Here is a 24,105-nt window from a genome sequence, read left to right as displayed (position 1 = left end):
GGTAAGGGGGAAAAAAAAACACGAAGCTCATTCTATCCTAATTTGCATGGCTAACGAGGTATCTCTCAAACCCATCTGTCTCAGTTTTCTCATCTGTAAAATGAGTTTAAACCAGTACCTACTCATATTGTTGTGTATCAATTAAACAAATAAATGGAAAGTTCTGGAATAGTCAAGACACATAGTAAGAACTACATAAATGTTAGCTAATATTGTTATGGAGTCCCTGGGTGGTGCAAATGGTTAACACGCTTCATTGCTAACTGAAAGGCTGAAGGTTCCAGTCCATCCCTCAAGAGTATGTATTGTCTAACCCCATATATGGGAAACCCTGGTGGTATAGTGGTTAAAAGCTACAGCTGCTAACCAAAAGGTCAGCAGTTCAAATCTACCAGGCACTCGCTGGAAACCCTAAGAGGCAGTTCTACTCTGTCCTATAGGGTCACTATGAGCCAGAATTGACTTGACCACGAGTTTTTTAAACCCCATACACATTGCTGAGATTCGTAGAGACCCTAAACCCATACCTGTGGTTATAATCCCATTTGGGAATAGGTTTCCTTTGTCATGTTAATGAGACAGTACCAGTATAGGGTGTGTCTTGAGTCAATTTCTCTTGAGATATAAAAGGAGCAGATTAAGCAAGGAAGAGAGGAAGCAGAAATGGGGGAAGACAGATGCCATGCCACATGAAGATCACCAGAGAACCAAGGCATAAGCTGAGGGAGCTGAGCTCCCCCAGAGCTTAGAGAAAGACTACCCCAAGAGCTGGCGCCCTGACTTACAGCCTCCTATACTGTGACAAGATAAATTTGTTAAAGCCACCCACTTGTGGTATTTCTGGTGTAGCAACACTAGATAATACAGGTATCTTGAAAGAAAGGTCTGGCAATGTACTTCTAAAAAATCAGTTGCTAGAACCTCTACAGAGCACAGTTCTACTCTGACATACACGGGGTCAGCTTGAGTAGGAATCATTAAAAGGCAACTGGTGATGTTGCTGTAACCCAAGGTTACGTGGATTAAATTTTGCTCATTAAACTTTGTAACAAAGCATAGGCTACTCTCACACCTATCTCAGTTCCCCTCCCCCTTAAATGCCACTATGCCAACATACTTTCTCCCTTTCCTTTATCTTTCTAAAAGCTTCACTGTAATAAGAGCCTTATGTATGTACACTTCCACAGCAGTTAAAACTCTTTTATTTAAGACAGTAAAACATCACTGAAGATTGCAGAAAGTATGAAATGTTATATTCCTTTCCCACAGGGTGCTTGGGATCACACCTGCCCAGACTGCCTCTGGAATTACAGTTAGTTTTAGGGATGCTCTATAGTTGTGTTGTCCAATATGGTAGCCACTAGCCACATGTAGCTTTTGGGTGTCTGAAATGTGGCTACCTGAATTGAGATGCACTGTAAGTATATACACACTGGATTTCAAAGAATTACTTAAAGAAAAAAAATGTAAAATATCTAATATTTTTTTATACTGATTACATGTGAAATGATACTATCTTGGATGTATTGGGTTAAATAAAACATATTATTAAGATTAATTTCATTTGTTTCTTTTTACTTTTTAAAATATGGCTACTAGAAATTTTACCATTACAAACGTGGTGCATATTACATTTCTACTGGACAGTGTTGGTCTAGAGTGAAAGAGAAAACAGGAAAAAATCAGGAACCTAGAGTTAAGTTTTATGATGCAAAGATCTTGAAGAAAACCCAGGGCAAGGAAATATACATAGAAATTCTGATTAATTTCAGATTCCAAATGGCAAGAAAACTGGAGAACAAGGAAAAAGCATTTCTGAACCACTGAGTATATATGTCCAATGAACTGTTAATTTACTGGAATGAAAAATTCCTTAATCTTTAAGGAGACCGATGTTTTATGACTCAAGAGTTGCCGACAATGAACAAAGCAGGGCTTTGTCCAAAAATTGTTATTCCATTAATTTTTATATTTCGCAAATCAAACATCAGAGAATTTTAGCATGGGAAGGAACCTTCTAGATCATCCAGCTTGATTCCCTTCCCTCTACAAGATGGACTTCCCTTTGGTCATACAGCCGGGTCTCAACTAAGTCAGATCTGGAATTTACATGCTGACTACTTCCTCCTCTCCATGCTCTCCAGAAAATACTCCCCATGGATCCCAAGGTGAGGAGCTCTGGTAGCACAGTGGTTAAGTGTTTGGCTGCTGAAAGGTAAGTGGTTTGAACCTACCGGCTGCTCTGCAGGAGAAAGATGTGTACAGCCTTGGAACCCCTACGGGCCACTTCTATTCTGTCCTGTTGGGTGGCTATGAGTCTCAGTCGACTGAACAGCAATAGGGAATCCTAAGACACCCACATAATACAAGGTCTTCAGAAGCCATGACTCCATCTCAAATGTAAAGCAGTTTTAGAATTCTAGCCATTCACGCTTCAAACTGAACTCACCTGCTTGTCTCTAAAGGAACGTTTATTTTTTGACCGGACATTCTGGCTATACCGCATCATCATAAAGTTCTTCTGTTTTTTCTTCTCTTTATTTGTGGAGCTTGAAAATGGATTTATTTTGGTCTTCTTCCTCACAAATTCTTTTCGGTCTGTCTTTCCAGCCTATCAACACAAAAAGAAAAAAGACTGGTATCTCTTCTAAAACAACACACCTTAGAAAGCTATCTAATCAGTGTATCGGTCTACTCTGTGCCAGACACTCTACTGGATGCCAAGGACACAAAGATGGATAGAATACAGTCCTTGTTCCCCAGTAACTCAGTACTATACTGGGCAGAAATGACTATGATGTATTACAGTGGAGCCAGAGGAGATCAACAGAAGATCAGATCATAACTCAGCCTGGTGAGGCAAGTCAGATGAGGTTCCCAGAGGCGGACAGGTGAGCTGTGTTTTCACAGGATGAAGGTGACCGTGGTGGGGGAAAACAAGGGGAAAGGTAGAACATTCCAGGAAGTAGGGACAGTATATGCAAAGATGTGGAAAAGAAAAAGCACAGGGTTTTAAACATATCTAAACAGTATCAGTATAAATGGAATGCAAAGGGTGTTGTGAAGCCAGTATGGGGTGGTGCCTAAAACAAGTAAAGATATAGAAAATGAAGTTGGAAAAGCAAGCGGGGCGTGATTAGGAACAGCCACAGCACTTGCCAGAGGTAGATTCCAACTGTCTGTCTGGCTTTTCATTAATGAAGGTAAACGTTCTCGGTTTTCTACTAGCTTTGATAAATATACACCTACTCCTCACTTAATGACTATCTCTTTATCTGACATTTCACACTTACAACAACGGTAAAAAATCTACTATCCACTGTGCACACTAATGACAAACTCTGAGGTTCGAGGTGACAGTAACGCTGGCAGCGATGGTTAAGGTTGTGTGCACTTGGCGGGGCCGAGATTCTCAGTCATTTGTCACTTATGTAATGATACAGTCATCCTTCCTTTTGTAATCTAATGCAGTCATCCTCCATTTTCACAAAACGACCTGGTCTTTGGAACCTAACTAAGTTCATAAGCGAGGAATGGGTATACAAGGCCGCCCTGATACCATGAACACTTAACACTGCCCTTTTGTGCTCCGTACCTTGTTTGGGTGGTGATTACATGGGTATATACAGTTGTCAAAACTCACCTAAGTGAACACTTAATATCTGTGTGTTATAAGGATCTTATAATTGTGATTACATTATTATAATATTCATAATATAATTATATTATATACAAATACAATTACACATTGATTAAAAGATTTTGTTTTAAATAATGCCAGTCTGTGCTGTACAAATTCTGTGTCATTTTTCATCTTATTTGCTTTCTTCTTAAAAAACTAGGGACCGATATGCCTAACTCACCATTGCAGTTGCTAGCCTTGTCTCCTTGTCGGACTTTGGCTTTTTATGAAGGCGTTCAATGTCTCGGAGTGAAAGTAACTCGCCTCTGGGGTTGAGGAAAAAAATATAATATGACACAACTGTGGAATTTCTTTCCCCAATACTTTCATTACCACGAGAGCAGAGGGAAGACCTGATGTATGTGCCACTTACCTGGGCTCCTCATCACTGTCTATTTCAATATATTTCCTCTTTTCTGCTTTCCCAGGGGCAGCACTGAGTTCTTTCCTCAGTTGGGCCATGCGGATTTTCTGGAAATCTTCCTGAGTTAAAACCCGACTTGTGCTGATGGCTGCAGCTTTGGCTTTCCGCTCCTCCATGGGCATGCTGTTTAGCTTCTTGGACTTGAAAGCAAAAAAAAAGAAAAAGAAAAAAAGGCTTAAGTGGCTACTAGCTCAAGTGAGAGCTTAGCCATTCAAATTCTACCCCCTACAAGGCCCAGCAAAAACGAAGACCTAGTAAACATGTGAGTGGCGCATATATCAAAGGAGATATTGAAACCTACAATTTCTTGCTGCTCTTCATCTGAAGAGTGGGACACGTCAACCCATTCGCCATCAGCATCCTCCTCCTCACTGAGACTGGCACTTTCCCAACCATCTGTGTGAAAAAGAGCATCTTGTTACTGCTACCACTTTCTGTTGGGTACTCACAGTATGTTGAGAAAAATCAAGCAAAAGAAAATTAAGTCAATGAACCTTGAATAACTTTCTACTGATCAAGAACTAAGCAACATCAACTTAATTAATTTAAGGGATGGGAAATATGCACAGACCAAGTACCTACCACATGCCCAAACCTTTAAATCAGTTTCTCTGACTCTCACAACTCAACAGAAGAGGAAAACAGGCTCTCAGAATTAAGCAACTCGTCCTGAGTCACACTGCTAGGAAATACAGCCTACATCAAAATCACGAAAATCACTTCTGACTCCAGAGCCACTGTTCTTCCCAGCGAATCAACAAGATCTATCGGATCTGCACTTGGACATTTAATGGTCGCATAGCAAGTATTTAACTCCTCCAATCATGCCTATGCATTTTCTGTATGAGAAGCCAGTTGGAAATAGTCATTCTGAGCCGAAGATTTTTTTATAAGAACCCTACAGAAGTCTCAATAAAAAGGTACTAGTGTTCTTAATGGAGTCACCAAAGTAAGCTTTCTAAATCACAGATACTTATAATCCCTCAGTGGTTTTCCATGATCTACAAGATATTTTCCAATTACATACACAACCCCTCATGGTAAGGCCTCCAACTCTGTCTCTAGTCTCATACCTCGTTATATCCCACCTTGAACCTATATTCTAATAGCTCCCTGAACACTTCAAGACTTTGCTTACATTTTGTCCGGAAAGTCTCCACTAGTCTATCATTCTTTCCCAAATGTCTGCCTCATCATTCAAGATATAGCTCATGGCTCACCAACTCTTTGAAGTTTTTGAAACTGATTTCTCTCCTGAGCTTATGCCATGAATCCAGTCATACAACCTGCTAGCATTCTGTCACTCAGTTGTTTATGGAATGGCCCCAAGGCCCGGGACCATATCATTAATTTTTGTATTGAGTGTGGCTGGCACACAGCTAATGCTTAAGAAAGTTATGTTGAAATAATGAATGCATGACCAGGAATAACAAAGGACTCTGACAAATGCTGCTAAACCTGAAAATCAGAATGGAGTTCCTCAAGCATTCTTCAACAGGAAGAATTTGGGATGACTGCTCCTAGAACTAACTCTCCTCACTTTTCAGGAAACAAACACAAAACCATTATCTTTCCCAAGTACCAAAGAGCATGCCTTTGGTTAGATGCATCAACACCGAAGGACATAAAAGGCATCGCCTACACTTGAAGGTAAGCACCGTTAAAAGTAGAAATCACGACCATTTGATCCCCAATTTACAATGCTGCTAGGCATGTGGTCATTGTTCAATAAATATCTACTGAGTGAATGATTTTTCAAACAGCATTAAGATTTAAAGGTCAACAGAAATACAGGAGTGACTTTGCCTGGAGTAATAGGAAATATAAATGAACCTTCATCATTTTCAGCATTCTCTTCCTCTTTCTCAACCTCTAGAACTTCTGCTCCTGGAATGTAATCTTTAGCATCTAATTCTCCATATTCTTGTACTCTTGCTTCTATTGAGGCTTCCGTAGGCTTACCCTAAAGGAAAGAAAATTGTTTATAACAAGGTGCTTATATTGCAAAACAATCATGAAAAGGAATTCTCTAGGATTATGAGTTGAGAAGGGAGAATCATAAAAAAATGGAGAAAATTAACTGACAAAAACAATTCGCTTATCTCTTAGATCAAAGTAAATTCCCATAGCCACAACTCTCCTCCCTAATTTCCAGTTCTGTTCTGATCCAGATCAAGAAATTGGCCATTGTCAGAGAATAAATGCTCCATTTTTGTTTGTATGTGTGTTTTAGGTGAAAGTTTACAGTCCAAATTAGTTTCTCATTTAAAAATCTGTAAACTGTTCTGTGACATTGGCTGCAATCCCTGCAATGTGTTAGCACTCTTCCCCTTTCCACCCTGGGTTCCCCGTGTCCATTTGTCCAGTTTTCCTGTTCCTTTCTGTCTTCTTGTCTTTGCTTTTGGGCAGGTGTTGTCCATTTGGTCTTGTATACTGAGAAGCACATTCCTCACGTGTATCAGTGTTTGTTTTATAGGCCTGCCTAATCTCTAGCTGAAAGGTGGACTTCAGGAGTGGCTTCAGTTCTGAGTTAACAGGGTGTCCGGGTGCCACAGTCTTGGAGGTTCCTTTAGTCTCTTTAAGACCAGTAAGTCTGTTCTTTTTGTGTGTGTGTATGAATTTGACTTTTGTTCTACTTTTGTCTCCCACTCTGTCCAGGACCCTTTATTGTGATCCCTGTCAGTGTGGTTGGTGTTGGTAGCCAAGCACCATCTAGTTGTTCTGGGCTCAGGCTGATGGAGGCTATGGTTCATGTGGTCCATTAGTCCTTTGGACTATTATTTTCCTTGCATTTTTTCATTATCCTTTGCTCCAGATGGGATGGGACCAATAGGTCTATCTTAGCTGGCTGCTCACAAGCTTTTAAGACCCCAGACGCTACTTACCAAAGTAGGATGCAGAAGATTTTCTCTATGAACTATGTTATGCCAATTGACCTAGATGTCTCCCAAGACTATAGTCCCCAGACCTCAGCCCTAACAACTCGGCCCTTCAAGGTGTTTGAGTGTGTCTAGGAAGCTTCTATGACTTTGCCTTGGTCAAGCTGTGCTGACTTGCCCTACATTGTGCTTTGTCTTTCCCTTCATCTAGTTAACACTTTGTTAGTCTACTACCTAGTTCCTGATTTTCCCTCATTGCTTGGATTTTTACATCTCTCTATTATCATCTCTCTATTGTATATACACATTGCTTCTTCCTCCCAACTAGACCTGTTCAACACTGTCATCAGCTACTGACTGATTCCAATCTGTTAATAGTAACAAAGGCTTTCAATAGGACAAGTCTCAGTCATCATTAAAGGGCACATGCCAACTACAACTGGAGCAGTGGTTAAGAGCTTGGCTGTTAACCAAAATATCAGGAGTTCGAATCTACCAGCCACTCCTTGAAAACCCTGTGGAGCAGTTCTACTCTGTTCTCTAGGGTCACTATGAGTCAGAATCGACTCGATGGCAACAGGTTTTTTTTTTTTTTTCGCCAAATACAAAACATTTAAGGCAGAGGCATTATACCAATCAGTTGTCTCTTGAGCTTCAAGAATAAAACTGTGTGCGTCACTGGCACTCATAATGGAAGCACCACAAATACTCTGGTAATTCAAATCATAGGAAATTACTCTTACCTCCTGAGACCACAACCTGTAGATCCACATAAACATACTTCGCTTACCCGGAATTTCTTGTGCAACATCTGAGGATTCAGTGTCCGGAAGAGCTGAATCAAAGTTCTGGCAGACATCATCACATCTGTAAAATAACGCCATAAATTAGAAACTCCAGAGCAAAGAGTATACCAAAGCAAAAATGGGCCACTCTGAACTCTGTGGAATACAGAGAGTAACATGCAACTTACTTTTATCTTTGTGTGTTTTATACTGGGCCAGGTCTTGGAGAAGTTCTTCGGTCATGGCCAGAGGACATCGAGTGGTAATCTCTTTTATAGCATTGATACTGAAAATGGAAAATGAATTAAAAAAAAAAAACCAGCAATTTCATGTGGCTCAACCTAAAAAGGTTTCCTAAAAAGACTAAATCAAAAGGAACATGAGTTGGGTTTAATATGGCTTACGTTTCTAGAATTGCAATGTGGTAGAGAATGTGTGGGGGGGGGGGGCGGTGGGGAGCCTTAGAGGGCTTTTATTCCAGACAGTTCACTGTCATTTAGTGCCCAGGACACTAAATTGTGGCACCATTTAGTCTCTATTTCTAAGAGAGAAGGGACCAGGCCAAATAAGAAAGGTTAAAGGGCTGTTTGGCTCTTTAGGGCTGTCATGTCAACAATATTTCCCAAGGGAGGAAAAAAAACACAACTGTTCAGCATATTACTTAGTTATCAGGACAGCCGAGACAAATCTTAAACCAGTGAACTAATAAAAAGGACTGCTGAACCATCCTGATATTAAAAAGAGATTCAACAACAAATCACTTGTTCGGTGGAAGATATGAATTCAGGGTAGCAAACAGGAGAAAAACATCTAGATTGCCAAATAATCATTCACTTGAAAGAGTAAAGCTAGTAAAAAGACCAAGTATCGTTTCTCCTGCTCCTTTCTTCAAAATTCTGACCAATAAAACAAAAATACCAAGCCTCCTGAGAAGACAGCAGCATATTTTAAATTACTGTTTTTCTAGAGGCCACACTGCCAGGTGAAAATCTCACATCTTGGTAAGTGAGCTCCACTTAAAGCAAATCTAGTACATTAAAAAAAAAAAAAAAAACCACACACACCCAAACTTCCAACCATGTTCTACATACCCTACTGTCATAACTTCACCAGAGTTCTTGTCAGTAACAAAATTATTGGCCACAGTCATGAGCAATGACTGAATGATCTGAATTGGGGATAAAAGAAATGAGTGCTGATAAAATGTCTGTAGCTATTCAAACATCTGAGTACATATTATTTGACAAAATACTTGAATATATATTATTTGACAAAATACTTGACATTACTCACTGCAGATAAACAGCCCCCAACCTTCAGTTTGGGAGTTGGAAGGAATCAACTGAGAAAGACAGACGAAAAATACTCCACTGAAGACTCAGCCTTCTTCTTAGCTATCCTCAGACTAAATTTTATTCCCATTTAACATTATTTTTCAATATGGATGAAAAAAAAAAAAGCTTTGACCTAGGATAATCCAACACTACATTAATCAAAGAAATCAATCCCTGGCTTTGAGAAATAATTACTATAAACTACTATTCTTGACTTCCCCTAGTCATAAAATTTGCTTATTAAAATCAGAACTCTCAACAAGCTGCCGAAAACAAACGTTACTTTCTATGGGCTACAGAAATGAACTTCTATATACATCCCCTTAAGTTAGTTCACTTCCATTCACATAAGAAAAAAGTGAAGAGTAATCTCTGTAGGGAAGGTCACCTCGCTCTATCTCATAGTGGCACCATTATTCAGGTACTAGATCCAGAAAAAAGTTTAAGGATGCTTACCTCTGGGGGGACCAGATGATGAGATGCTTGTGCAGCAAACAGGAGAATCTTTGTCACTTCTGAAAGTGTAAGAGATCAGAAAGGTCAAAGTCAGTTTATCACTTTGCCTATTAGGACTATAGCAAGCACGGCGAGCATGTTCTGCCTCAATGCTATTTCTCCTTGCTCTGCCTCCAACACTTAACTCTCAGATATCTGCGTGGCTCACCCCCTCACTTCCTTCAGGCCTCTTCTCAATTGTTGCCCTATCGGAAAGGTCTTTCCTGACCACACAATCTGAAACAGAACCTGCCCCAGCACTCCTTGTTATACTCCCTATTATTCCCTTACCCTGCTGCCTTTTTCTTCAAAATGTTTCTTTTACCTGGATATATATACATATATTATATATATATATATATATATAGCTAGCACTGTCTGTATTCTCCTTCTAGAATGTAAGCTCCATGAGGGCTAAGGACATTTAGGCTCACTGTGGAATTTCTAGTGTCTAAACCAATGATCAACACAGAAAGCACTACGTATTTGTCAAATGAATAAATACAAATGTATATACACCCATACACCCACTCTCCCATCAAAGAGGCAGCATAGTATATATAACAAAGAAGGCCTTTGGCAACAGAAAGAAATGAGGGCTTGCCACTTATTTGTTGAGTGACTCTGGTCTTTTTCTTTTTACATCTCACGGGACTGATGTGAGGAATAGATGAGATGATGTATGTAATGCACCTAGCACAATGCTTAGCTCATGTTAAACACTCACTAAACATTAGTTTCCTTCCTACCTTGGTTCAAGTTCAAAGGCAAAAACAACCATCTCTCCTTTCCTGCTTGTGTGTTGTTTTTAGTTAAGAATAAACATGAAGGCAATGAGAGCAGTAAGATAAAATCCAGATATCTGTTACTTAGTTACAGTAAAAGGCCAAACTTTTTTAGAATTTTTTACCTGGGTATTTATGTTATTACAAAAAGACTTGATTTGAGGAACCAACTTATTTTATTGATTCTTTTAAACAACTAACATGGCAGGCACTGGAAAGAGACTAGAACACTTTCTCTCCCTTTCTCTAATACAGAACACATGTCACTGTTAACTCTGTCTTTTGTGATTCCAGAACAAGAGGCATTTGATAGTTATTTTGACACCAAGACAAAAAAGGAAGGTGGCAAGCAGTGGCTTACCTCTTTGGTGGGGCTGCAGAAACCTCTGAATGAAGGGATAGAAGTTAAAGAGGAAAAGCTGTGGAGAGAATAATATACTGCCTTTATTTATGTACTAGAAGCTGTGGAATTTCATTTCTCCCCAGTGTAATTATACTACCAAGCTTAACTAACTGGGAATCATTCTGTGTTTTCTCCATAAGCTATCTTGCCCAGAATGATTCAATATGCCATATTAACCAAGGAAAGGAATTCTCTCTGAGGTGAGGCCACATTGCTGTACCCATGATATAAAAAGAAAGTATAAACAGAATAAACTAGGGGGAAGAAAGGCAACCAAAGCGTAATATTCTCCTACTTCTACAATTGGTATGGCTGCAGAACTGAGTTCTTCATGTTCAAAGAGAGGGGATTACAGGATACAACAGCACTGATATTAAGGCTCGAGAGCAAGGGACAAGAGTTAATTCACATCTCAGTAGTGTGGAGTGATGCCCAGGATCATGAAAAAGCCCACAGTCCCGGTTTTATTACCACATACCAGTCCATCCAAATCAGGAGAACTACTCTGCACTCCATAATTTAGAAAAAACGCCACTGCTCTGGAGTCTACCTAGGTAAAGGTGACAGGGGTCCACCAATCAAGGAACTGGCAATGTTTAACTTCCGGAAGAGAAACTTCAGAGACGGATGGCCTTTTTCAAGAGTTGTCATGTGGGAATAAATTATTGTCTTTTAACCACAGAGCAGAACTAGGATGGACCACTGAGAAGTGACAATGAAAACTGTGGTTCAATATAAAGATGTTCCCTTGCAGTCAGTTGTGAAACTCCAGTATCACTGCCATCAAACTAGGCTTAAACTGCAAACTGCTTCTGCCTTCCTATCACGCTCAGATTCAGGTCTGAAATGAAATTACCGTACAAATGAAACAAGAACTGACCTGGTGATCCTACTTTGGGACTACAGGTATTTTTCTTAGAGAAATGGAATGAGTGCTTTCACTCATGTGTGCTTTTACTTTTAACTTTGCATATGTCTATATCATTTGATTTTCAATAAACGAGCCTGTTTTACTTATTTTTTAAAAATTTAAAGGAGTGTGATGCACTCCATGATGTTCAAAGCTGTACCAATCACAAGGGCAAAGTGAAGGGAAACACCTTCAATGGTCATGTTTTTATGACCTAAATTTGTAGGTATCTCTCTTTTTTCTACAATAGCAGTTAGCCTAAAAGTATGTGTGATCCTCCCGTATGTGTGCACGTATACATAATACATACACACACATGCACTACCAAGGAGCTGTTGCCATCTGGTTTAATGTTAAATAAATCACAGAAAATTCAGCTCTGCAGACATGACAATGTCTAACTAGAAAGTTCTAGAAGACAGGAAAGCCATGAAAGGTTAAACAAACTGTGAAATGTAATGTTGCTGTGAAGTCGATTCCAACTCATAGTGACCCTACGACAGACTAGAACTGTCCCCATAGTTGTCTAGGCTTTCACCAGGGTTTTTCTCCACCAAAGCAGCTGGTGGGTTCAAACTGCTGACCTACTGGTTAGAAGCCAAGCACTTAACCATTGTGCTGCCAGGGTTCCTTGTGAAATGTTAATAATAGTTAATAAAGATACATGGGTTATGCTGGTTCAGGAAAATGTATATATGAAACAAAGTTAAATAAAATAAAATAAAAAATACTTACTTATTGGAAAGAAAATAAAGTGATAAAAGTTATTTTTAGGGTGAGATTTTATTTTCTGTAAATTATATGGATTTAAAAGGTTGAGGGATAAAATTAAGCCATTGCTCTACCTAATGGCTTTCCTTTTACCAAGAATAACTTTATGTCTGATATTCACAAAGAAGTATAATGTAAATCACACCTGGTGAATTCCCACCAATCTGGAGGTAAGGTTCATGAGCATCATCTTCACTTCGAATCTCTCCTTAGAGCTCTCTAGTTGTTTTAGTAGTTTCTCTGCAAAATCTGGAAAGGAAAGGGTCAGAGAAGGGTACTGTGGGTCCATGGTACATACACCCTTATCTAACAGGTGTAGAGAAAGATGTAGTCAGATAGTGACTCTGGTATGGCTGTGCCTGAAATCACCATGCTGAACCAGGGTGGTAAAAACAGCAACGTGACAGGAGATGCAAAAATTCACACACCGGTAGATATACCTTCAATAGTGTCCAAAAGGTAAGTCTTATGGACTTCCGAAATTTCCAACATTAATACGTAGAGTGATTGCTGACAGGTGCTCCACTTTAGCAGTTCTCTAAAGCCTCAGGAGCTTGTGAGATATACAGAATCTCAGGTTCCATCCCAGATCTACAGTATCGGAATTTATACTTTAACATGATTTCAGGTGATCTGTATGGGTATTAAAATTTAACACTGACTTAGAGCAAGGGTCAGCAAGCTTTACTGTACATTAGAGTACAGACAGCTTTTTAAAATCCTAATAACCAGCCACATCCCATACCAACTAAGTCAGAATCTTTGGAGATAACAGGATCCAAACATCAGTATATTTTTATAAATCACTTAGGTGATTCCAGTGTGCAGCCTAGTTTGAGAGCTGGTGTTATACATCAGCGTTTCCCAGACTTTTGATTTCCACAGACCAGTTTAAAAAAAAGGACCAAAAAAAGAATGTCAACTTTTTATGTGGTCAGGTAAAATGTCCTACCAATATTGTGTTGTTATAAACATGGATCTCAAATAGAGCTGTTCTACATTTTTCTTATTTTGCCGTGGACTGGGAATCACTGCCTTAGGACATAATTCTCCAGGCTGCAACCAACTATTAAAAAGTGAGCATTTATTGATTACATACTATGTGCCAGGGGTATTACACTCTTTGGCAACACTGAAGGTAGGAAACTAAACAGGCAGACATATGGCCAACAAGGAGCTTACAAAGTCATGATCATAGTACCTTGGGGATCATGAATCAAGTGAATAGCTGAAAAGTTAAACACCTCTGGTTTTTTCTTCTTCTTTTGTTTCTGAAAGAAAGGGAGAGGAAAAACATGTATACTCTGAATTAGTGATAACAGCCCTCATGGGATTATCGAAAGTGTGCTGAAGGCTGTCCTCAAGTCCACCACACTATTCAAAAAAGGAAAACAAATCTTGTGCCTAAAACCTTTCTTTCATTACAAGAACTGAAGATGGTTTTTTGTCTTTTAAGCTTAAATCTCGAGAATGTTCCAGTTATTAGTACCTGTGAGACTGAAGGGGATATGAAAATATACATTAAAAAAAAGCACACAGGGGCCAAATTAGAGATTTTCAGAATAATCATTATAAAATACCAAATATACCTCATTTATGCACTCTTCTGACAAAGATATACTAATACAGGCCATCCTGATCAGAACAAGTGAAATCTAAATTCAGTCGAATTCATTTATTCAAGTCACAGATTTTGCTAGAGCTGAATAAATGTATTCATCTAAAAAATTAGTGCTTAAAAATTTATCACACATTTCTAAGCTCTCAGAAATGCTATTTCAAATTTTTAAAAGCTTTTGCTAAAAGCCACATACTCTGCATTCTAATGATCCCCACCTCATTCCCCAAGTACAAGTCTCAAGTACAAGTTTCACCTTGAGCACTTTCATAGCCTTTTCTAATTTTTTCTTGTGTTTGGAGCTTTTCTTCCCTGTGGCATATTGCACAAGAAGGTCTCTCGCCGTTGGTCCTTCATCCTGAAGAAGAAACTACTTTGTAAAATCATAAACAAATCTGTTTAGAGGCAAAGGTAATCTTTTCAACCACTTTTTAAAAATGAACATTACTTTTAAAATCAAATAAAAAACTACACACACATGTGTACAAACAGGTATATACAAAGGTTTTTACCACAGCATAGATTTTTGTCTTTGTTTTGCTTTTTACTGAAATATACAGACAGAATGCAGCCTTGTATTTAATTAAAAAAAGAACCTGGAATCAAATATTTATTAACATGAAAATGTTTAAATTATAGCACACATTCTAAAATGTTAAAGAATAAGGTACATCTACATGTACAAACATATAAAGATCTAAATCTTTTTATAACTATATATAAATCTTTACATCTATATATAGATTGACATGAAAAAAGCAAGTTGCATAATAATACACGTATTACACACAGTTTTTAAAAACCTACTCCATACATAACATTACATGTACACACACCATGTAAATACATAGGAAACAAAGTGGTTACCTCTGAGGGAAGAGGAAATTAGAGCCAAGAAAAATTTTATCTATATTATCTGAAATACTTCATAATGAGAATGTATTGTTCATACATTATTTAATACAATAATAGTAAAACAATAATAAAACTAATTTTAAAATGTTATCATATATCCCAGTATCCTTGTTATCAAAATGTTAAGATGGGGAGGAAAATTTTTTTTCCAAATTTCTACCTTTTAATACTTCTAAGAAATTATCATATTGTAAGTTTTGATTTTTTTCTTTCTTTTAAAGTTGTCGTGGCATTATTCCCCTCCTGTCCCCCACCCTAAACTTCTATGATGTCAACAGGCTACCTCAAAAATATGTTGGCAATTTTTGTTCTAAATTTACATAGTGAGATAAAAGCATAACATTAGAACTAAGAACAAGACTGAATGAATCTATGTTTTATTAGCTATTCAACTAACCTTACTGAATACGAGTGACAAATTCTAAACGGGATAAAATCTCGCAACATGAGAGAACTCAATAAAGGATAATTGTGACATATAAGCTTCTTTTTAACTCAAGCAATCATAGATTTTACAATTTGTAATAAAATCTAATAAACTATAAAGTTCAGATGCAATAATGGTTAACCAACCTCGGATTCTGAGTCGCTGTCCTGTTTTTCCTCTTCATCCTTCCCTAGGAAGAACGTTAGAGCAGCCACTAATATCTAAAGAGCAATCAGGAAAACGTCAATTACTTAACCCAGCTTACAACAAACACTGTTGTCTATATGCACGAGTATGAACTAGGATCCGGAAAAAAAAGCAAAGTGTAGTCAAATTCTAACTCATTTTTCTTAATTAAAAGAAAATGTTTTTCTGCTATTCGTTCCATAAATATTAATTAAAAAAAAATTTAACTAGATGAACATAATGAAGCTTTACCTAAGTATCCTTCAAGGTAGAATGTTAGGAATTTCTACATCCCTGACAAGAAAAGTGACATTATAGCCCTTCTAATAGAAAGGAAAGCATAGCCCTTAAATTTTGTCCGTTGTGTCCTATAGGGTCGCTACGAGTCAGAATCGACTCAAACGCACAAGTTAGGTTTTTTGGTTGCCTGAGTTTACATTCCTAAAAGAAGAAAAGTCAAGGGTTATAGAGGAATTAATGAGAAACTAATCTGCTCTGTAAGCTTTCACCTAAAGCACAATTAAAAACAAATTATGGGGAAAACACAAAATCTAAACATTAAGGGTATTATTTAATACACAGCATTTTAAAAACCCTTGAGGATAATTTTGTTTGGCTCCTGTAAAGCACAAATGAAATCAGGGAAGTGGTCTAAGCACAATACAGCATTTCTAAGCACAAACTGCACGTCCATACACCGCTTCATCACGTATCCCTCTCCTTCACCTTCTATCCCTAGAAGACTGTGACACAGAAGGACCAGCACCTCTCACAGAGTCCTACACGAGCTCACCTTGGTGACCGTAGAGAAACATGCAGTCGTGATAACATTGACAGTTTTGGCATCGTTCCTGGGGAAAGACAATGATTGTTTTTAAACAAATCTCCATTTTACTGTATTTCGTAGCATATGCAATGGTATAAAATAGACAACATAATAATTATCTCTAACATTTTAGAATTCAGAGTTGTAATTTTTTAAAAGTCCTGGGTTGTTAAATAGTCAACCACTGGCTGTTTTATTTAAATTTCAGCCCAGTCTTATATATGTCAGAAAATTATGCAGCCACGAAGAGAAAATTTTTTAAGAATTTTTAATGACATAGGAACTACTGAAGATAACTGGGGGAGGGAGGGAAGCAGAATAAGAAGTTCTAATGCAGTATAGCAAAATTCCAACTGTATTTTAAAATGCACATTACGAAGACCAGAAGGAAATGCTGTAAAAAAATTTACAGTGATCATCCCTATGTGGTGGGACTATCAATAATTAAAAGCAAAAACAAACAAACAAAAAAAAACCTTTTCTAGTTTCTCCAAGTTTTCTGCTGCAATGAATAAACATTATTTTACAGTAAAAAAAAAAAAAATTAATTAGTTAATAAGAAAAACAAAAGACATGAGTTGGTGGTACTATACCAACAAATGAAAGTTTATAAAACATGGTATTGTACATACATAAGACAAACGGACTTGCAAATCTTGGGAGTGACGGAGTAGAAAGAGCGCAGACTTTGGAGTCAGAGAGAACTGGGTTTGAATTTCAGACCTGTCCCTTACTAGCTACTAAACTTAAAATCTATGAACTTCATTTTGTTACTTACAAATACTTTTACATAAGCTGCAGTAAGCTGTTTTGAAGGCTGAATGAGGTAATATACAGTCCCTGGCCTCAGGAAATGGTAGCCACTGTGGTTATTAGTCACTTGGGTTACGATATTTTTATTTCCAACTTAGTCTATGACAGAGATATTACAGAGACTGAGATCAAGAAAAGTATTTTTGTATGTGTTCTGTATTAATTATAAATGAATAAAATGATCTGCTTAAGAGGCAAATACATGTACTCTACCAGATGTTTCTTCTGTAGAGTTCAATCATCACATCCAAAGACATCTTGGCTGCAATTGCATTGCTGTCTCTTAACATGGTGTACATGAAATTTTGCAATACCTGAAGAAAAAGAGAGGCTTAATACACTGATGGTGCAATGCTACAAACGTGCAAAACAAAAGGATACTTACTACATTCACTTTATTGTTCTTGTGTTTTGCATTTATGTTCTTGATATCAGTCACAATATGAGTGTATAAAGTCTGAGGAAAAGAAAAGCATATACACATTAAGTCTAACCAATATGTCTAACCTTGTTCAATTTGGAGAAATATACAAATATTCAGGATGATTTAATTTTACCTACTTTTCATTATACCACAAAAGGGACCAGAGAAATCCCAAAAAACAACAACAAAAAAGGCAGTTAAAAAGCAAAAGGAAAGCTGACCTCGAATGGTTAAACATTAGGGGCACCAAGTTCCCATTAAGGGTAATGGAAAAATTAGGAAACTGTGATGATGGTCGGATGACAGGGTGAATGTAATTAATGTCCCTGAGTTGTACACGTGAAAATGGTTTAGAGGTGGCAAATGTTTTATTATACACATTTTACAGCAACAAAAAGGTTAAGCATAAAGTTACCATCCAGCCCAGCTATTCTACTCATAGGTATATATCCAAGAGAACTGAAAATATATGTTCATCTAAAAACTTGTATGCAAATGTTCACAGCACCATCATTCATAATACCCATAAAGTGGAAACAATCCAAATGCCTACTAACTGATGAGTGGAAAAATAAAATGTAGCACATTCATACAATGAAATAATATTCAGCAACAAAAGGAATGAACTACCATACTGATGAATGCAACAACATGGACGAACCTTAAAAACATTACACTAAGTTAAAGAGGCCAATCGCAAAAGACCATATATAATTCCATTTATATGAAATATCCAGAATAGGCAAATCTACAGACACCAAAAGCAGATTCATGACTGTGTAGGGCTCGAGGAGATGGAGGGTTGGGGGCTGACTGCTAATGAACATAAGGTTTCTTTATTTTGGGTGGTGGGGGGGTGGAAAGGTTCTAAAATGGATTGTCGTGATGGTTGCAAAACTCTGTGAAAATACTGAAAACCATTATACACTTTAAATGGGTGAACTGTATGTAAATTATATCTCAATAAAGCTATTAAGGAAAAAAAAGGAAAGTTGTTTCATTTACCTATCGCATGCAAGATCATTCTGTGAATACAAGTATCAGTGATGCCCAAATTATGTACCTACGGATCACTTTTATTCCACAACATGGACCAAGAAATACAACTGCTAAAATTGAATGGTGATAGTCCTCTCAATACTTTCAAAAAAAACTTTTAAGCTACTGAATGTAAAATTAAGCTTTTCTTTCTTAAGTTTCTTTCATAAACCTTCAGTTTCTGGTCTTACTTGTATAAAGAAAAACAAACCAATAGAGAAATATTAACAAAAAAGTTAGTTTTATTTGAGGGGAGGGGAGGCATAGCTACGAGTGTCCATGCTCTTGATTTAGCCAGTCAGTACAGTGCAGTGGCAAAGGGCTTCAGTTCTAGAGCCAGGCTGCCTGGGTTTACAGCCCAGTCCCACCACTTAGAAGTTGTATGACCTTGGGCAAGTAACACTATCTCTCTTTGCCTCAGCCTTTTCATCCGTAAAGTGAGAGTAATAATAGTAATAATACCACCACCTATCACCTAGGGTTTTGTGAGGAGTAAATGAGTTAATACTCGAAAGCTCTTAGAATGGTGTTCGACACAAAGTAAACACTCGATAAATGTTAGCTATTCTTACCACATTGCATGCACAATGGTAAATTCTTTTCCTATTAAAATTATTCTTAATTATATCCAATAATATAAAGCATCAAGAAATCAAGGGACTCCCAAACTCTGCAAGTTTTAATGTCACTACAAGAATGAGACATAAGAAAAAAAGTAATTTTGCTCTTTACCTTTCGCAGAAGCTTATCATGGCAACGTAGAAGTTCAAAGAAGAGCTCTAGCAAACTTGATGGATTGATGAGATTCTTATTTCTCAGCAAGATCAAAGCTTTGCAAAATGTCTCAGGAAGAAAAAGAAAATATACTATAACATAATGACAAAGTTAAGACGAGACAATGGAGTGCATGTATCCCAAAAGAGTTTTCTATTTGCTAGGCATTATTCCAGACATCGAGCAAAATACCCTGCACTCATGGAGCTTACCCTGGTGGTGGAGCAGAAGAGAGGACAGATGAGCATGTAAACACATAAACAAGACTATTTCAGATAATGATTAAGCGTCATAAAGGACGTAAAACAAGGTAATATGATCGTTAAACAGTGACTTTATACAGGCAGGACAAAGAATCCCTCTCTGGGAAGTGTCAACATAGGACAAAACTCCAGTGAGCAATGAATCCACAAAGACAAGAATGGTGGGGCACCAACCATATAATACACTAAATTGCAATAATCAGTGTGAATTTGTGACCCTAAAAGGTGTTAATCTGAAGTACTCTCAGTACTAGGAGTGGCCCAACAGGGATTGTAGCACTTTGCTTACCACCAACTTTCACATCTACACCTATTACCCAAAACACTATTTTGGCCTCTAGTAATTATTCTTCATTAAAGGGAACAAGTAATCCTTGAAGAACAGTTAACTCCATATCTTGGGGCAGAAAAAACAGTAAGAAAGTATTTTTGCCAGAGGGCAAGAATGCTTTCAAAAACATCAGGGACATTGCTAAAAGGACTAAGAAGTACCAACTGCTCAAGGTGCGACGATTTGAACACAAAAATAATAAAAATAACAATGCTCAAAAACAAGCTAACAAAAGCTACATAAATAGTTGCGTTGTCAAAGAAATATAAATACTAGTTCAATTTCTGCTGATCTTATTAAGTAGATAAGAGTTAACATGCATGGATATTTTGTTTCTTCCTCTAATAAATACAATCTGTCCCTAGCTGTGTAAGTAAGAAAGAATGAACAAAAACCTGGAATGAATCAAAAAGTCCTAGAAAAAAAAGCAACTATCCTAGGGAGAAAGAAAGCCCAGCAGTTAAGGACTGGTGGTTATTGTAACAGCCAATTTTAAGGAGGGCCCATCAGTGTGTTTCAAGTGATTCCTCTAAAGGGCAATGCTAATTACACAGCCTCATTCCTTTTCTCTTAGCAAAGAAAATCTCTGTTCACTTTTTTGTTTGTTTTAAATACACTAATCATCATATTGGAGCCCTGGTGGTGTCGTGGTTAAGAGCTCGGCTGCTAACAAAAAGGTTGGCAGTTGAAATCCACCAGCCGCTCTTCGGAAACCCTGTGGGACAGTTCTACTCTGTCCTATAGGGCCTCTATGAGTTGGAACCAACTTGACGGCATCTAACAACAGCACGACAAATCATCATAAAACACTAAAAAGACAGACACACACATATTTACTTAGCCAGTTGGGTTAGGTGCTGCCAGGCAAGCAAAACTTAAAAAAAAAAAAAAAAACTAATTACTCTGAAATAATTTTAAAAATTTAATTTTTCATCTGTATGGCCTAAAAGGATTTCAAGAGTTACATGACAGATAAAAGCCTTCTGACCAATGGCTCAAGTTTGAATTCCCTTGGGCTGTGCAGCCCAGTCCCATGTCCCAGCTGAGAGTCAATCAGATGACAGCCCAGAGCCTGCAACTTTGGCTTGTCTGAGATTGCCATTTCTTTTACTTTTGGACCTAATCAAATTAACAAAATCCTAGAGAAGTGTAAAGTGGTAGAATAATCAAAAGACTGGGAAAACATAAGTAGAAAAAACAAAGTTGAATCTATTTTACAAGTTTTGGTATAGGGTATTAACATGTTTTGTAATTATATTTGTATTAAGTTCTACCTGCTGTGAAAGTGTTTGAAAAGCAGAAGTATCAAACTTGAAAATGCCTTAGGTCAGGTTCCCTAGTAGAGCCTGATTCATATACCAGTGATTTGTTACGGGTGTGCTATCAGAGAGAAGCGAAAGAAGCAGGATAGAGCAGAAAAAAGAAAAGCTCCACTGGAGATTAGCTTTAGTGAGATTCCACAGGGAAGCCATGAAGCGCAAACTGCACCAGAGAACAAGTTCCATTGGCAAAGACTGGGCTTTCATACCTCCCAATTGGTCAGTCATTGCCCGTAGGCTGTGCAAGCAACTTCCCAGGTGGTAGGACTCTCATTTGGTTGAGAGCAATTCTTCAGAGAAGGACAGTGGGCCATTTGCAGCCAACATTCATAGCAGGAGAGGGAAATGGGTACAGGGGCCTGGTAAAGGGGAATTAGACCAGAGCCCAACATCAACCACAGACGTAATAAATATTTAAGCACTCAAACAGACTGTTTAATGGATAAGTTTATTAAATTAGGCATTATAAAAACTATTAAGTTGTAATTATGATCTTCATGCAGATGAATCTGAATGACTACTGGAAGGAATCACCTATTCAAAAGACAGGGAACAGCCTCCCTGCAGGGTTAACATGCTGGAAGCACAGAAAGATCAGGGACAGGACAGTGTAGCGGAAAAGGGGGAGGCGGAAGGAGATGAGATCAGAAACACAGGCAGGAAGCAGATCATGTAGGGACTTACAGGCCATGACAGTAAGTTTGAGTTTTATTCTAAGTATGAGAAGCCATGGGAGGATTTCAATTTACATTTTGATTTACATTTTTAAAAGTTATCTGGCTAAGAGGCTATTCTCATTTAAACACATATTGCACACACACATGAACACAGTAGAATTTACTAACTCAAATACTGGTCTTACCATTCGAAGATCAGGGTCCAAGACAGTGTGATTATAGGACAGCAGATCTTTCAGTTCCTGAGGGAAGTTACTTAGATGTTCTGGGTAGCAGTGACCGATCTGTAAAAAAACAAAGGCTCTTCTGAAGTGTCTAAGTTATTCAGATGTAACTTTTTCTTCTAAATTCTAGTTTTTCCAACTCCTCTCATATTTCCTCTACTCTTAGTCAAACACTCATGACATGATTTAGAAACTGCTTTTATGATGAATTTGAAGAAAACAAAGAGTTTAAAAGTTTTGCTCTGCCTGGCTCTGTGAACGACTCTAGTGAAATCCTCTTAACTTACCACAGGGAGAAAACAAAAGTCACAAAAAAGGAAGGTTAATAATTTTTTTCTTTACTTAAGTTTCCACTCGACTGGAATGAAGGTATTACAGAAAAAATATTCTGCAGATTGTATGCAACAAATTGGTCTTTGTTTATTCAGAAATTTCTTCTTACCTGTGCCATAAACATCACCAGCTCCGCCAGTTCTTTGCTGGGTTTATTTGGTTGTAATTTGAAAATCTCCACATTGGATTTGTAGTGATTATACTGCTGTAGAAACTGTGGAAAAATAGAATTTAAGTGTGTCACATTCTCTTATGTGACCTTCTCAATACAGAATGAAAAATTACTTATAAGTCTTTGACTGTGGGATGGAAAAAAATATGGCAAAAGAATACAGAACCACTACCTTTTCCTTATCTGCATTCTTCAAAATGAGCTTTGAAAAATCAAAGCACATCATAGATAAACTAAAGATCCTTTCCTTAGAACTATCATTAGATATTTAGGTGGTGTGATGCAAACGAAAGTGTGTAGTATATTCACAAAGTTGTCCAACTATTTCCACTAATTCCAGAACATTTCCATTACTAACCCCCACCCCCACAAAAAAAACCCCTACCCATTAGCAGTCACTCCCTAGTCTCCTCTCCCTCCAGCCCTGGCAACCACTAATTTACTTTCTGTTTCTATGGACTTGCCTATTCTAGACATTTCATATAAATGGAGTCATACCCCAATTGCTTTTAAGCCTACTGTACCCACTTCTCTACCTAACCTACTCATATTAGGGTAACCAATAACATTCATATTGCTAAATTTAATGGTCAGTTTTCAGAATTTATTTAATATGTCTCATCAGCACTTGACATGGTCTCTTCTTCTCCCTGGAAACACCTTACTTGGCCTCCAGGACACCACCTGGTTTTCCTCATGCTTCACTAGCTACTTTCTTAGTCCCTTTGGCCAGTTACTCAGAAGATCACTAAAGTCTAAACACTGGGCTTCCCCAGAGTTTTCTCTATCTACCATATGCAGAATCTTATCATTTCTCATCACCTCCACTTTACCATCCTGGTCCAAGGTACCATCATCTCTTGCTTGGATAGTTGTAGTTGCCTCCTAACCGATGTCTCTGCTTATATCTTTGTCCTCCTACATAGTGTCTCAAAACAGCCATCTAGAGTGATCCTGTTTTCTTTTAAGATGGATCATATATTCTATTCCTTTGTTCAAAACCTTCTAAAAGCTACTCACCTCATTCGGTAAAACCCAAAGCTCTTAAAAATAGCCTGGTTCTACAAGATGGGACCCCATCTCACGTTCTATTACATTCCGCTTTCCTGATCCCCCATTTCCAGCCACACTGCCTTCTTTAATGTTTCAGAAATCTACTAGGCATATTCCTGTCCCAGGGACATTGCATCTGCTATTCCTTTGGCCTAGATTGCTCTACCCAGTTATCAGCATAGCTCTCCCTCACTTCCTTCAGGTTTTTACTCAAAGGCTGCCATCTCAAGGTCTCCACTGACTA

The 24,105-nt window shown here is 37.9% G+C and overlaps 1 protein-coding gene across 1 annotated transcript in view; it reads right to left on the bottom strand.

Moving 5' to 3' along the window:
• The window catches only part of SDAD1 (SDA1 domain containing 1), a 36,062-nt gene that overhangs the window by 6,393 nt on the left and 5,564 nt on the right, over positions 1-24,105 (bottom strand). Inside the window, exons 2-21 of the mRNA XM_003414144.4 lie at positions 22,746-22,850; positions 22,265-22,363; positions 19,448-19,558; positions 17,639-17,710; positions 17,467-17,567; positions 16,408-16,465; positions 15,575-15,649; positions 14,343-14,444; positions 13,670-13,739; positions 12,614-12,717; positions 10,746-10,803; positions 9,561-9,619; positions 8,862-8,938; positions 7,959-8,056; positions 7,776-7,852; positions 5,940-6,069; positions 4,408-4,502; positions 4,056-4,246; positions 3,864-3,948; positions 2,450-2,611 (exon numbers count right to left, since the gene is read on the bottom strand). Of these exons, the coding sequence (XP_003414192.1) occupies positions 2,450-2,611; positions 3,864-3,948; positions 4,056-4,246; positions 4,408-4,502; positions 5,940-6,069; positions 7,776-7,852; positions 7,959-8,056; positions 8,862-8,938; positions 9,561-9,619; positions 10,746-10,803; positions 12,614-12,717; positions 13,670-13,739; positions 14,343-14,444; positions 15,575-15,649; positions 16,408-16,465; positions 17,467-17,567; positions 17,639-17,710; positions 19,448-19,558; positions 22,265-22,363; positions 22,746-22,850 (1,929 nt within the window). The remainder of the gene's footprint in view (positions 1-2,449; positions 2,612-3,863; positions 3,949-4,055; positions 4,247-4,407; positions 4,503-5,939; positions 6,070-7,775; positions 7,853-7,958; positions 8,057-8,861; positions 8,939-9,560; positions 9,620-10,745; positions 10,804-12,613; positions 12,718-13,669; positions 13,740-14,342; positions 14,445-15,574; positions 15,650-16,407; positions 16,466-17,466; positions 17,568-17,638; positions 17,711-19,447; positions 19,559-22,264; positions 22,364-22,745; positions 22,851-24,105) is intronic.

This window comes from Loxodonta africana, chromosome 5, assembly GCF_030014295.1.
Source record: "Loxodonta africana isolate mLoxAfr1 chromosome 5, mLoxAfr1.hap2, whole genome shotgun sequence".
Lineage (NCBI taxonomy): Eukaryota > Metazoa > Chordata > Mammalia > Proboscidea > Elephantidae > Loxodonta > Loxodonta africana.
The sequence above is the reverse complement of the archived record's forward strand: the minus strand, read 5'-3'. Positions and strand labels throughout refer to the sequence as shown.